This window comes from Amphiura filiformis, chromosome 5 (genome assembly GCF_039555335.1).
Source record: "Amphiura filiformis chromosome 5, Afil_fr2py, whole genome shotgun sequence".
Classification (NCBI taxonomy): domain Eukaryota; kingdom Metazoa; phylum Echinodermata; class Ophiuroidea; order Amphilepidida; family Amphiuridae; genus Amphiura; species Amphiura filiformis.
The window spans coordinates 72469289-72484244 of NC_092632.1; the positions used below are offsets into that span (position 1 = coordinate 72469289).

The 14956-nt window shown below is 35.2% G+C and overlaps 1 protein-coding gene across 1 annotated transcript in view; it reads left to right on the forward strand.

The window, feature by feature from the left end:
* LOC140151966 (gamma-aminobutyric acid type B receptor subunit 1-like) overlaps nt 1-10012 on the forward strand; it is a 29573-nt gene extending 19561 nt beyond the window's left edge. Inside the window, exons 8-17 of the mRNA XM_072174267.1 lie at nt 121-181; nt 357-434; nt 1111-1261; nt 1669-1801; nt 2299-2406; nt 2707-2829; nt 3708-3854; nt 4275-4463; nt 8182-8334; nt 9474-10012. Coding sequence (XP_072030368.1) covers nt 121-181; nt 357-434; nt 1111-1261; nt 1669-1801; nt 2299-2406; nt 2707-2829; nt 3708-3854; nt 4275-4463; nt 8182-8334; nt 9474-9659 — 1329 coding nt within the window. The 3' untranslated portion in view covers nt 9660-10012. The remainder of the gene's footprint in view (nt 1-120; nt 182-356; nt 435-1110; nt 1262-1668; nt 1802-2298; nt 2407-2706; nt 2830-3707; nt 3855-4274; nt 4464-8181; nt 8335-9473) is intronic.
* The last annotated feature ends 4944 nt before the right edge of the window (nt 10013-14956 follow it).

Genomic DNA, 14956 nt, shown 5'->3' on the forward strand with positions numbered 1-14956 from the left:
GAGCCACCGTGCACACTACATATATCTACAGACCTTACATAAATGGCGTACGAATGCATATAAATAAGAAAACATTACGAGCCTTGCAGAAAATATTTACTTATTTTTTATTTTTAATAGGGCCATGTAGCCTTCAAAGATGGAGATCGTTTAGGAGACACTACTATCGCACAACTGCAAGGTCTGGTCTATTTGCATAGTATATATTTTCTGTCCTATATTAATTTTGTCAATCGTCACAATGTGTGTGTGTTTTTATACGACTATTAGTGATTGGATTATTCATATCATATTATATATAACTAACATCAGAAGAAACAAACCCCCAATCATTTTTTAATTACTTCATTTTATAGGCAACGTGAAACATCCAATTGCTTCATATTCAATAGAATTGGACATTCTGGAATTGGAAAACGACATTATATGGAAAGGTACATAAAATTTAATTTTTATCGTATTTGTAATTTCCTTAAAATAAGTGTTCGCCTACGGTATTTTACCAATATCTATTTTTGACCTTTTGTACAGATATGTATAAAGGGTAAAGCAGTATGCAAGGTTTTGTTACACCTTGTTTGCTTGTATGGTCAAATACAGACCAATGAAGGATACCCAAAAACATTAATAATTTGAGGGCATAATACTTCATGAAAGGCGGTATCACTATTTTATACTTAAACGCTGAAAATATCTAACCAAAATAAACCCGTGGAGTTAAAATGTTTCAGTGACCCCATACTGTACTTGAATGTTTGTAACAGCAGCTATGTGCATTATACAGACATACATGTATATTGCCGTAACAAAAATGAAGGCCAATAAAAGATTTATACAAAATAATTATGTCATTCACATAATTCATATGCTGTAGCTTATCTTCCCCTCCTAAGGACGGGACGTTATGCAAAGCAAAGCATTTAATTTGCGGTTTTGGATATCCCTCATTGCTATTTAGTTGCTGATTTACCACATGAGCAAACAAGGCAACAAACTTTTTAACACATATCGCAGCTTATGAGCTTACAATCTAACACCATTGCATATCGACTATTCTTGTGATATTTGTTTGAAAGTACTAATTTAATTTCTATTTTATTCTGTACATAGATGATTATCTTCCAATTGATCACACCGCTATAGTACGATTATACCAAGGGATCAGTCAGTATTTATTTATAATCATATCTGTCTCAGCTGGAGTCGGTATATTCATTGCTTGCATCTTTCTTGCATTTAACCTTAAATATAGGACTCAAAAGTAAGCAGTTCGGTCTAGTTACTAACCAAACATTAAAAATGCCCTTAAAGGAACGATTCGTTAATATAATCGTTAATATCCAGACCAGTATCAAGCACTATATTACGCACTCTTTAACATGCCTTTAAAGTGCTAATATCAAGCATTTTAGTGCAGTCATCAACAAATTCTAGCACTCCGCAGGGCTATAGGTGATGAGCTGGCTGTAACTGAATACGTCTAAATATCAATATGCATTTACCCCGTAATTTCCCTCATTCTTCAAGTCCTGCCCTCTTTACGGGGCTATTTTATAGATAATCTACTGCGCCATACTCCTATTTATCTTCACTGAGATACCGTCATCGAAACACCAAATTCTTCAAGTCTCATTTTTTATTTTATTTTATCTCATCATTTCATTACAGAACTGTAAAGATGTCAAGTCCTTATCTTAATAACATAATCATCATTGGCAGTATTCTCATCTACGCAAGCGTGATAATAAGCGGGCTTGATAGTAACGTCATTTCGATTAATACTTTTGCAGCAACATGTCAGGTTTATACAGATTTATTTACTTATTTATTTATTTTGCGAAGTGTATCTATCACCTGACGTCTGCAGAGATATAATAATCAAACTAGCAGAAACGTAAAAATGTAAGCAAATGCGACGTTTCATTAGATTTGTCTTTGAAGTCGACGTTTCATTGAACTTCTAGAGTACATTATTTTTGTTGATGAGTAGCCCGATTGCAATAACATTATTAACAGACCTATTATAAACCTTTAAATAAGAAATTATGCGTAAATAAAATATATTCATATGTTTTTATCACAGTGTTAAAAGCCAATAATGACTTATGTCAAGACAATTAACAAGGGCTTGTAAAAGAGGCAAATGAACAGCAACTAAACCCCGTGTTGTACTTTATATTATACTTGAAACAAATTGATCAGGATCGTTCATGAGTCATATAAGCAGAAGGGCATTTTCTGCTAATATTCTTTTCAATTATTTTTTTTAAACTTATTCCGTATTTCGAATTCTTTTAGATACGAGCATGGCTACTTTCAACTGGTTTTGTTCTTGGCTTTGGTTCCATGTTCAGTAAAACATGGCGGGTCTATCGTGTAGCTGCATTGAAAACTCCTAAAAGACGGGTAAGATGTCATCAACAACTGTGTGGACATAATGTTATTTAAAAATAACATTATGTTAGAATATTTACAGTAGGTTATCAACAAATGTTTTTGAATGTTATGAACCCGACATTTAAACGTTTTCTGGCAACCTTTTCTAACCTTTTGCGAATAATGTCAAAAACATTTTGTGTTTGCTGGGTTTTCATGTGTGTAATGGCATATGGTCCAAAATCAATGTTTATTCAATTTGTTTTTCAACTTGCTTGAAAACAGCAAATCAAAACAAACTAACTTAATTTATCTATACTATCGTTTCAGATTCTGACGGATAAGCACTTATTCATCATGGTGTTTGTGTTCTTTTGTATTGATGTCATTGTGTTAACACTGTGGCAAATAATTGATCCGATATATGTTGTGACAATTGATCTATATGAGCGGGTAAGTTACACCAGGACTCATAACATTCTCATCTAAAAGTGCACAGTTCTTTAACCTCAATACATTTGTACATTCATTGAATGACCTTTGAAGATTTGGGTACGAAAACTCATACTATGCAACTTGAGATCAAATTTTGCACTATGATTATGTAATTGAGGTTATAGGACTATGCCATTGGGATGAGAATCTTGTAGTCCATAGGCATTGCTGCCGTATCACCTGCTTTGGTAATACTAAGGACATTGGATTGTAGCTTAAGCATTACCCAATATAGCCAAGCTGTAAAAATAAAGGACATTGCATTATGTGAAATAACTAAGGTTATATCACCTCCAATGGCCATGACGAACATTATCTCCAAAGAATTTTAAGATAGTATGTATAAAACACTTTCCTCTTTACCAGATAAAAATATGCACCAACCTTATTTTTTATTTTTTTTTTTTTTTTTGATTTTTTTTTGTCAACTGCAATTTTATTGTTCACTGGTTAATGATGTCCCAGAGTATAACTTTGTGTTCCTATTCTGTCTGAAACAAGGGTGATTTTAAAACTAAAATGTCTTTCTTCCATTTGATACTATTGGATGGTACAGTAGATCCAAACAAAATTTACACAGCCACCGAATAGATTTGCTATCTTAGCAATTGGGGTTTAGTCTTTTTAATTGTCTTTTTGATTTGCTATCATTTGATATGATTTGGTAGCTCAACATTACTAACAACAACAAATCTTCAGAGCAATAACATCCGCTGAAGACGCCGGTTGAGCCGGTGAAAGCGCTCCGGTGAGTGTACCATATTTATGTAGCGCGGAAGTTTAATTTTGCTTTCGATTTGCTGTATGAATCATAATAGTTATAATTAATATTTTAGATGGATCCCCATGTGACTAATGGACGAATCGTACCATACATTGAGCAATGTACATCAGATTACCTAGTCTACTGGATGGCTGCTTTATACGCTTACAAAGGATTATTACTGTTATTCGGAACATTCCTTGCTTGGGAAACGAAAAAGGTATGTTTTCTGCGCAAAATTCCGTGTACAAATGTCTTAATAAACATCAGTCATCATCATCATCCTTTGGCTGCGGAGCAGGCGACTACATGTTATCTCCAGTTTCATCGATCTTGAGCCTTTGCTGATAGTTGACCTTGACTCAGCATGCTATCGTCCAAAAGACACTGGATGTATTTCCAGAACAAGGTTCGTTGCCGTCCGAGTTTCCTCTTGCATGAGTTGGGACATACTCTTTTACTGGCTCATCGTCATCAGTTATCGGAAAATAATACTCTTACAAGTTATAATATGGAAAAGACTCAATTTATAGGATTCCTTCACAGTAGAAAGGCATTTCTACAGATAGAAATTTTAGCAACCAACTGTCTCGATCTAAAGAACACAATGATTTCGAATGTTTTTACTTTCACTTTCAAGGTCACCATTCCAGCTCTAAACGATAGTAAATTAATCGGTATTTGTGTTTACAATACCGTCGTGCTATGCATTGTGGGAGTCTCCGTTAGTTTCCTGATTACCAATGACACATCAGCGCTCTACATCTTTACTTCATCTATCATCATCTTCTGCGCAACCGTCACACTTGTTGTTCTCTTCGTTCCAAAGGTAATTTGCATATTTTTTTAAATACCGGATCAAATGCGGGCATAGTGCAGACAAATGTACCAGTTGTTTTGTGTATTTGAACTGCAAGACGTAACAAACACCAATTTTTGTTTTGTGTCACTTCATGTTTAATAAACATGCCGTGACATTCTCCTGGACAAAGACTCTATACAATCCAATCCAATCCTATCCTATCCAATACAACAATACAATACAATACAATACAATACAATACAATACAATACAATACAATACAATACATACAATACAATACAAGTATACGTTTCCTGAGTTGAGTGTGACATACCATGTATTGGTATTGTAGAAAGTTTTAAAATTACATTGTTGCCCTTTTTAGTATATATGCAAATAATGTGAGACCAGTGCGGAGGGTGAGATAATTGGCTGTGCTATTGATGATGGTAATGCAATTAAGATTGAAGAATATTTTACAACGGTATTGCGAAACCTGGTAAAACTACATTGCTTTGGTTATTGTACATGGCTATCCATTCTGCTTGAATACCGTTAAAATTGAAGAATATTTTACTACGGTATTGCGAAACCTGGTAAAACTACATTGCTTTGGTTATTGTATCTGGTTATCCATTATGTTTTAATACAATTAAGATTGAAGAATATTTTACTACGGTATTGCGAAACCTGGTCAAACTACATTGCTTTGGTTATTGTACATGGCTATCCATTCTGCTTGAATACAGTTAAAATTGAAGAATATTTTACTACGGTATTGCGAAACCTGGTAAAACTACATTGCATTGGTTATTGTATCTGGTTATCCATTCTGTTTGAATACAGTTAAGATTGCAGAATATTTTACTACGGTATTGCGAAACCTGGTAAAACTACATTGCTTTGGTTATTGTATCTGGCTATCTATTCTGTTTGAATACAATTAAGATTGAAGAATATTTTACTACGGTATTGCGAAATCTGGTAAAACTACATTGCTTTGGTTATTGTATCTGGCTATCCATTCTGTTTGAATACAATTAAGATTGAAGAATATTTTACTACGGTATTGCGAAACCTGGTAAAACTACATTGCTTTGGTTATTGTATCTGGCTATCGATTCTGTTTGAATACAATTAAGATTGAAGAATATTTTACTACGGTATTGCGAAACATGGTAAAACTAAATTGCTTTGGTTATTGTATCTGGCTATCCATTCTGTTTGAATACAATTAAGATTGAAGAAAATTTTACTACGGTATTGCGAAACCTGATAAAACTACATTGCTTTGGTTATTGTACATGGCTATCCATTCTGTTTGAATACAGTTAGGATTGAAGAATGTTTTACTACGGTATTGCGAAACCTGGTAAAATTACATTGCTTTGGTTATTTATCTGGCTATCCATTCTGTTTGAATACAATTAAGATTGCAGAATATTTTACTACGGTATTGCAAAACCTGGTAAAACTACATTGCTTTGGTTATTGTATCTGGCTATCCATTCTGTTTGAATACAATTAAGATTGAAGAATATTTTACTACGGTATTGCGAAACCTGGTAAAACTACATTGCTTTGGTTATTGTATCTGGCTATCCATTCTGTTTGAATACAATTAAGATTGCAGAATATTTTACTACGGTATTGCAAAACCTGGTAAAACTACATTGCTTTGGTTATTGTATCTGGCCAGGGCAGCGAAAAATAATTTCCTTTCTGGGAACGTGAACTGTTGTTTGAAATATTTTCTGCGATCGCGGAGCCGGAGCGCGAGTATGAACACAACTATTGAACAGGTGCGGCCCAGGGGCGAAGCCCCAGCGCAGTCCAGGCAGGGGTTAGAAAGTGTTCATAAATACTTTGGTGGAGTCCAGTGAATGCAGCACCTTTTGCTGACAAAATAAGTTTATGGTACAAATACGCGCGAAGCGCGCAAAAATTTTTTGCCATATTGAAGCTAAACTGGTGAAATATAGTACAAAACTGGAATTGGCACTTTTTATTTTAAAATGACCAACTATGGGTTTATTTTGGTTAGAAACCCATATACAGGCGTCAATGTTTGGGGGATGATTGTATGGATCATTTGAAAAGCTATACATTTTGCAGAAAACCTCATTGAAATTGAACATTAATTTAGTTCCAAAGATATGAACAGTTGAAGTTTTTCCAAACAATATGCAACAAAAGAAATTATTTCCCTTGACAAATCAATGAAAACCCTGCTTTTCTGGGGAACGAATCCCGGTTTAGGCTCTACTACCGCATGTTGAAAAACTTATTCAGTTATCGTCCAAGTTCGCAGAAAATATTTCACGAGTGGTATAGTAGTTTCACAGAATATTTTCAGAGCTTCAGAAAAATGATATTAAAGATTAGGATGTTTTAAATTATTTTTCCCTTCTTGATTTTTTTCTGCGACTCTGAATCTTTTTCTGGGAACGCCGGTACCACGATACCGGTGATTTCGTAGCCCTGTATCTGGCTATCCATTCTGTTTGAATACAATTAAGATTGAAGAATATTTTACTACGGTATTGCGAAACCTGGTAAAACTACGTTGCTTTGGTTATTGTACATGGCTATCCATTCTGTTTGAATACAGTTAAGATTGAAGAATATTTTACTACGGTATTGCGAAACCTGGAAAAACTACATTGCTTTGGTTATTGTACATGGCTATCCATTCTGTTTGAATACAGTTAAGAGTGAAGAATATTTTACTACGGTATTGCGAAACCTGGTAAAACTACATTGCTTTGGTTATTGTATCTGGCTATCCATTCTGTTTGAATACAATAAAGATTGAAGAATACTTTACTACGGTATTGCGAAACCTGGTAAAACTAAATTGCTTTGGTTATTGTACTTGGGTATCCATTCTGTTTGAAAACAATTAAGATTGAAGAATATTTTACTACGGTATTGCGAAACCTGGAAAAACTACATTGCTTTGGTTATTGTATCAGGCTATCCATTCTGTTTGAATACAATATTAAGATTGAAGAATATTTTACTACGGTATTGCGAAACCTGGTAAAACTACATTGCTTTGGTTATTGTATCTGGTTATCCATTATGTTTAAATACAATTAAGATTGCAGAATATTTTACTACGGTATTGCGAAACCTGGTAGAACTACAGTGATTTGATTATTGTGGTTGGTTTTCCGTTCTGTTTGCTTTAATGCACTTCTGGAAAGTCCGTCTAGAAGAGAACCCAGTGTCTAGTATTTGGCGTGGTCCGTAAACACATACCACTCACCCTTCGCATCATTTTACCACACGTTATTAAAAGATATTAATAATTACTTTTTTCCACTTTCTGCAATACCGCTGCTATATAAACCTTTGCCCAATGAAAACTACATTGAAGGTATTACACGTGATACTATACTGGTTTATCCATGAAGGCACTTGGGTCAGTCATACGGGGATAGCGATATTTAGAGTAAAACAGTAAAATATTTGCCTGTTGTATGAACTATTCCCGCTTAAACTTAGCTAAGTAAAAACTACAATGAAGACACACAGATGAGAACCCTACGGTCTTTCCCCTGGTGTTAAAAAGGGCAACCTCTACAATAGTTTTTGTATTTCTTTGTGCACACCAAGCCTATATGAAAATTTTGTGATTCTTACGATATGTCTATGATCCATTTCAAAGAATACTGCGGTCATTAATTATCCTAACATTATGATTTTGATTTTTTACAAATCAAATTATTGCTTTTGTCAGATAATATCGGTGTACAAGTATCCCGAAGGTGTACCGATAAGTACCATGAAGAGTGTTAGTGGCGATGTAGGGATGAGTAAGGACACTATGAGTAGCACGGACAAATGCAGTGATGACGATATGCAGAGGAAGCTAAGGGACAGAGTACAGGAGGTAGATCATTAGCCCTATTCGTTTAGAAAGTTGTAAAATTTATTTAAGTTAATGATGTTTAATTGCGGCAAGCCGACATTACTTATACCGAATACAAGTATAATATCACATGGTAATTAATACACAGGAAATAATTCCTTTGTTTTAGAGTATAGTTTCGACTAATACTCATACAGAACCTTTAATGAACTATCGCATCACATGTGTGCATATTTTATGACAAAGTTTAATGGCATTCTGTAATAATCCGACTTATAGAGAACACTGTAATCTAATTTGTAGACATTTGTAAGCGCGTAAAAATTCTTATAGCAAAAAGAAATCGTGACCTGAGAATAAGTTATAAAACTGTTACGAACAAATTAGTGATTTAATGGCATTTTAAGATTCTCCACATTTTAAGCCTTAAAATCGATCATTCCCAACATTTTTGTTTTATATAGGCATATTTTGGATAAGTTCCACCAAGCTGACCAGATGGAACTTATCCAAAAGCGCGCCTGCCGTATAATACTTGGTAACCAGTACAGCTCGTATTCAGAGGCTCTGAAGACGCTTGAGCTCTGTTCTCTTGTTGAAATGCGGGAACATCTCCTTAGAGGTTTTGGCGAGAGCATTTTGAAATCAGAGCGTCACAACAGGATGCTCCCTGCTCCCAAAAGTAAAAGACACGGTAAAAACCTCAGGAATGCTCAACAACTTGACCCGCCTAGATGCAAGAGAACTCGCTACCAAAAATCAACAATTCCTGCAGTTGTCAATCTTTTAAATTCTTGATTTGTTGTTTGTCAAAATATGGGTTTTTTTTATAAAAATTCAAAGAACAGACCTTCCAGAATAGGTAGTCGTTACTCTGAGTTTCATGCCTAAAAGGCAATCGTCAGACGACACGATGAAATGCTTTGGGTGGACTACCATCACTTGGGAATGTAAAAGAATATACATATATATTTCTGTGTTTTTTGATGTATGCATTGTTAACCAGATGTCTCAGTTTTCTGACTGTATTTCTGGATTTTTATACCGTAATAAATAAATAAATAAATAAATAAATATACTATATAATTTCAATTTGTAAAGAGAACATGAACAGGAATTGTAATGACTGGTCGGTATTGTTGTGTATTATGTTATTGCAGTTGGAAAAGAAACTGAAGGAACGGGGTAATGATACATCCGGGAAAGGCGTTGGGTGTGGCCTGTGGTGTGGAAATACAGTAAGTGGATGTTGCTCTCAGATGCCAGAAGAAGCTGAAGTTGTTGGCAACGGAACGACACAACACGTGAAGAACCAAACGCCGACATCTGACATAAACACCGTCTAGTTTAGATGCATAAAGCAAATAAAAACAAAAAATAACGTTCCAAAATTGCGGTTTGATTTCGATCGTCTTAACCCGTCGCGCAAGCACCTGACGAAAGTTTGTTTTCCATAGCCTGAGTTCTCGAACTCTTTACTTAGAAGAAGGTTAAGAAGGTGTCTTTCATGTATATAACAATAAAATAAACGACAACATTATTCAATACTTGCTTTAGCCATTTATCATCTTTGGAAGTTCTTACTATGTGTATGCTCCCCTAAATTTAGTTCAAACTTTACTGATTGAAAAGCCAAGGTTTTTAACGCACTCAGCATTGTATGTATTGTACTCAAATTCCCATAATCGTCACAATAAAAAAAGACATGACAACAGTAATGTTATTCAGTCTATGTATTTTATTTCCCCCAGTAATTTTACTCTTATGGCCCATTCATCATATTCTTCTTCTTCTTCTTCTCCTTCTTCTTTCATATCTTCTTCTTTGATATCTTCCTTAATCAACTTTGCTTCTTCTTTCATATCTTTCTTAATCAACTTTACTTCTTCTTTCGTATCTTCCTTAATCAAGGTTTAATATAAACATTTCACTTGAAACTGTGCATCTGACATATTATGACCTTGAAGTACAATACCATGTCAAGTCGTATTCTCATTCCATAAACACATTGAATGCAGCAGGAAATACACTGAAGCGTAAACAAATCCTGAAAATGAATGGGTAGATTATATTTGCATGACAAACAAGGCTTGCTCAAGAAAATATTTGCTCACAAAAGACGTCGTGTTTTTCAATTCAAGACACTCAATTCAATTCAGGTCGTTTCAAATTATGAGTTTCAGGATTGGTTTTGGTTTTGGTCACGTGGTTGCCTGTTACCCTGCCTAAGCTCTTGACGTCATAACTGATATCTTTGTCTGGACCCTTTGTTAGAAACTTACAACTGGTAGAAAGCAGTTTCGGTTTTCATGTTAGTTTGCTACATAATCGTGTAACCGCAGAATATCAGGTTTTAAGTTACCTTGATCAAAAGTATACAAAATAAGTTTTTAACTTTCGCAGTGCAATATTCACGAGCAGAGAAGTCGAACAAGTCAATCTACATTTGAAAGCGTGATTTAATTTTCGAAATAATCCTTGGCTTATTTCCCCGTGAAAATATTTAGACCATCGAAATATTTCCACCGAGATTACAAAAGAAAAGACACTCGAAGTGACATATACACATCTACTCATGTGCATATCGCATGCATAAGGATCGATAGAAACCTATATAACATCCAATATAGGATAGTTGACTTTTATTCAAGTTATTTATTTCTCGAGAGAAATGAGAAGAGAGAGGGGTGAAGAGTGTGTGGGTAAGGGGGAGAAAGAGAAACAGAGGGAAGATATCATGTCAAGACGTATTCTCATTCCCAAAATATTGAATGCATCAGGAAAGACACCGAGGCTAAAATAATAAATTACAAATTAAATAAAAAATAAATTACAAATTACTCAAGAAAATATTTCCTAACAAAAAACGTCTTGTTTTTTTAATTTTTAAGACAGTGTCGGCTCTACAATCGCGTTCTTCTACCGCTTACTGACAACATCGCATTTCAAGCAGAGTGGCTCTAGCGCCATCATCTGCGTTTTCATTCGTTTAAAAATAACATTGTGGTGTCGTTCCGTGTTGCTTTTTTATTTGCATTATTTTTTTCTTGTTTAGCAGAAATTTTCTGTTAAATGTAACGGGTGCATGACTTCAGTTTATTCTCCTCATCTTTTCTTCCTCATCTTCTTTCTCTTCTTATTCCACCTCTTCTCCTTTCTCTTCTTCCTCCTCCTCTTCTTCCAGTTATTCCTCTTCTTCTCAACTATGCAGCTGGTACATTGTGACCTTGAAGTACAATATCATGTCAAGTCGTATTCTCATTCCAGAAACATATTGAATGCAGCGGGAAATACACTAAAGCGTAAACTGATTCTGAAAATAAACTGGGTAGATTATATTTGCATGACAAACAAGAATTTATACTCAAACCCTTAACTGCTGGAGACACAGGAATTTGTCTCTTATTGGTAAAGTTACTGTCATTAAATCATTGATGTTACCCCAACTTCTTTATCTATTTTCAGTTCTTTGCATTATTAATATTCCAAAATTATTTTTCAAGAAGTTGAACCATCTTTTCTATAAATTTATTTGGAATGGGGGGAATGATAGGGTAAAGCGGGATATCCTTTGCAATAATTACGAGAATGGTGGGTTGGGAATGTTTGACCCTCTTCTGTTTTCCCAAGCTCAGAAATTTATTTGGGTCAAACAGTTATTGGACCCCGATTATTCCAGTTTTTGGAAAACGTTGGAATTGTCTGTTTTAGAAAATTTTCACCCTGAATGGAAAATTTTGTTGAAGTCTAATGCTCCTGATTGTGTTTTGAATTCTTTGTCTAATTGTCAGCTTATTGAAACTATTAAACTTTGGTATCTATACAAAAACAAACTCATGGTCAACTTAGGCTGGTCTGATTTTCATCTGCAAGATCCAATTTGGTCGAACAAAAATGTCCGTTTAAAATCTAAAAAGTCCTTTTTCTACCCTGTCTGGGATGAGAAAGGGATTCGTCATATTTCAGATCTTTATCTTGGTCGTAATATTGTCAAATCATTTGAAGAACTGGTTATTGAATTTGATATTCCCATTACAGATAGGAGGAAATATAACTATTTGATGAACGGCATTTATTTAGACTGGTTTCAAAACCCCAATAATATTCAGGAGGACGTCTTTGAGAAAATTTGTGCTTCTCTTGTGGATGAAAAAAGGTTCCTAAACATGTTTATTCTATGTTAAGGAGTCAGGCTCATGTTGAGGCTGAAAATAAGTGGGTGGATCGTTTTGATGTCCTGGATGATGTGGAGTGGAATGATGTTCACAGTGCAAATTTCAATTGTACCATTGAAACACAATTGAGGTCTTTTTATTTCAATTTGCACTAATCAGTTTCTTCATAAAATCGGTAGACTTGATTCACCCAATTGTTATTTTTGTAAGAAATTTCCCGAAACACTTCTCCATTTATTCTGTGAATGTGAGAAAGTTACCCCCTTATGGGATGAATTATGCTTTCTTATAAACAACATTTCTGGGGAATCCTTTAATTTTTCCGACTTTGAAAAAATGTTTGGTGTTACAGACTCCTCGGAGCATGATAGGTGTATTTCATTTCTTTTTCTTAGTGCCTCAAATTTTATATTCATAAGTGCAAATTTCAGGAATCTACTCCCAATTTTGTTGCTTTTATGAATTTAATTAAGCTTAAGAGGTCTACTGAATATAAAATTGCTGAGAGTAAAAGGAAACTTAGGCTTCATTTTAAAAAATGGACCCTTGATCTTGAAGCATCTTAAGCCTTTTTTTTTTCATTCCAGTTTATCTACTTGTATTGTTTTAACTCTCCTTTTTTGCCTACTACATTTTTAATAATCCAAACCTTGCCCCATTAATTCTACTTGTATTTTTTTGATTATTATTATTATTAGTGTGTATTAGCTGCCTTGTTTATGTGATGAGAGTGGGTGATGGTTCATTTGGGTGTGCAGTGTATGGGAATGAGTGAGTGAGTGAGTGTGGTTGTTTGTCTGTCAAAAAATTTAAAAACCCTGGTTTTGGACATATTTTTTTCCCTAGCTATATGCAGCTACATGATGCCTTTAATATTGATGCCTTCATGACTGTGATGACTCATTGCATATTCAAATTGGGACTTACCACTTCTATGGGGGCTGTGATGGCCTTTTTCATGTGTCTTAGCCAGGCATTTAGCTTTTGCGTTGTCCTTTTGCCATAGGCTCGCTGTTTCATCTGTCCTGGCTTCAGCTTTTGCAGCTATAGGCCTATATCACAGCACCTTTAACGAGTGGTGGGAATCAATTACCTTTGTCTTAATATTCATCATTGCAATTTATTTGAATGCTTTGCAATTAATAGTTTCACTCTAATGTTGTTGTCATGTAGTTGAATTAAAGAAGGGGACTGGTGGTTATCTCGATGTATCTTTCTCCACCCACCAGTTCCAAGTACAGGGCAATAAAAACAGAAATACAAAAAAAAGAATTTATACTCAAGAAAATATTTCATAACAAAAAATGTCTTGTTTTTCAATTCAAGACAGTGTCGGCTCAGTCTAAAATCGCGTTCTGCTACCACTTACTGACAACCTCGCATTTCAGCAGAGAAGCTCTAGCGCCATCCTCATGCGCGTTTTCATTCGTTTAAAAGAAATTTGTGGTGTCGTTCTAACTTGCTTTTTTATTTGCATTATTTTTTGTTCTGTTAAACCAAAATTTTCTGTTAAAATCATCCCTTTTTAATCCAGAAACATGTTGAATGCATCAGGAAACACACCTAATATCTGAAAATAAACTGGACAGATTATAATTGCATGACAAACAAGGCTTAGTCGAGAAAATATTTGCCAACAAAAGACCTCATGTCCGTTCCACCTACGTTCTATGATAAATTCCCTGATATATAAACTCCTCAACAAAAGTTTGGAAAGTTTTTTCAAGCATCTATATTTCAGATTATTTGTGACATGTTCATATTGTGTTACATATCAGTGGATACCTATGTTTACTTATTCCCGTTTACAATGACACCACATTTGAAACCACCTTTTTCATGGCTGAGTACATGTTTGTGAATGTAGTGGGTCACAAACAGAATGTGCCAAATTGACCATTATTCTGTGCTCAAACAACACCAGTCAACTAACCTCAATTAAGCGGATGGACATACCATGTATACACGCAGCCACAACAGCCAGGCACCTCCTCCTCCTCCTCCTCCTCCTCATGTTGCTCACCAGCAGGCTGGTCACACGTTGTCTGGGTGGCATTCCAAGATTCGTCGCTGGTCATTTTAAATGTGGTTGGATTGGCTACTCTAGCACGCACAGCACGACCAAGCTGGTCTCATAAGTGTTCAACTGGCTTGAGGTCTGGGCTGATGGAAGTCCATTACATTCTCTCTACTCCCATACTATGTAGGTAGTCGTTGACTACCATTAGCTCTGTGGCTATAGGGTAGTCTTGCTGCACAGAATTCGCCACTTGCACGGTTCCGCCATTATGCACTATGTGCGGGGAGAGCCTCGAACTGGCAGCATACATGAATGGGAATTGAACCAGTCATATAACATTCTGTGTAAGGTTACGTAATTCTTCCTTTCATGTATGCTGCCAGTTCGAGGCTCTCCCGCATATAGTGCATAATGGCGGAACCTGAAAATAAGTGGCGAATAATGGTCA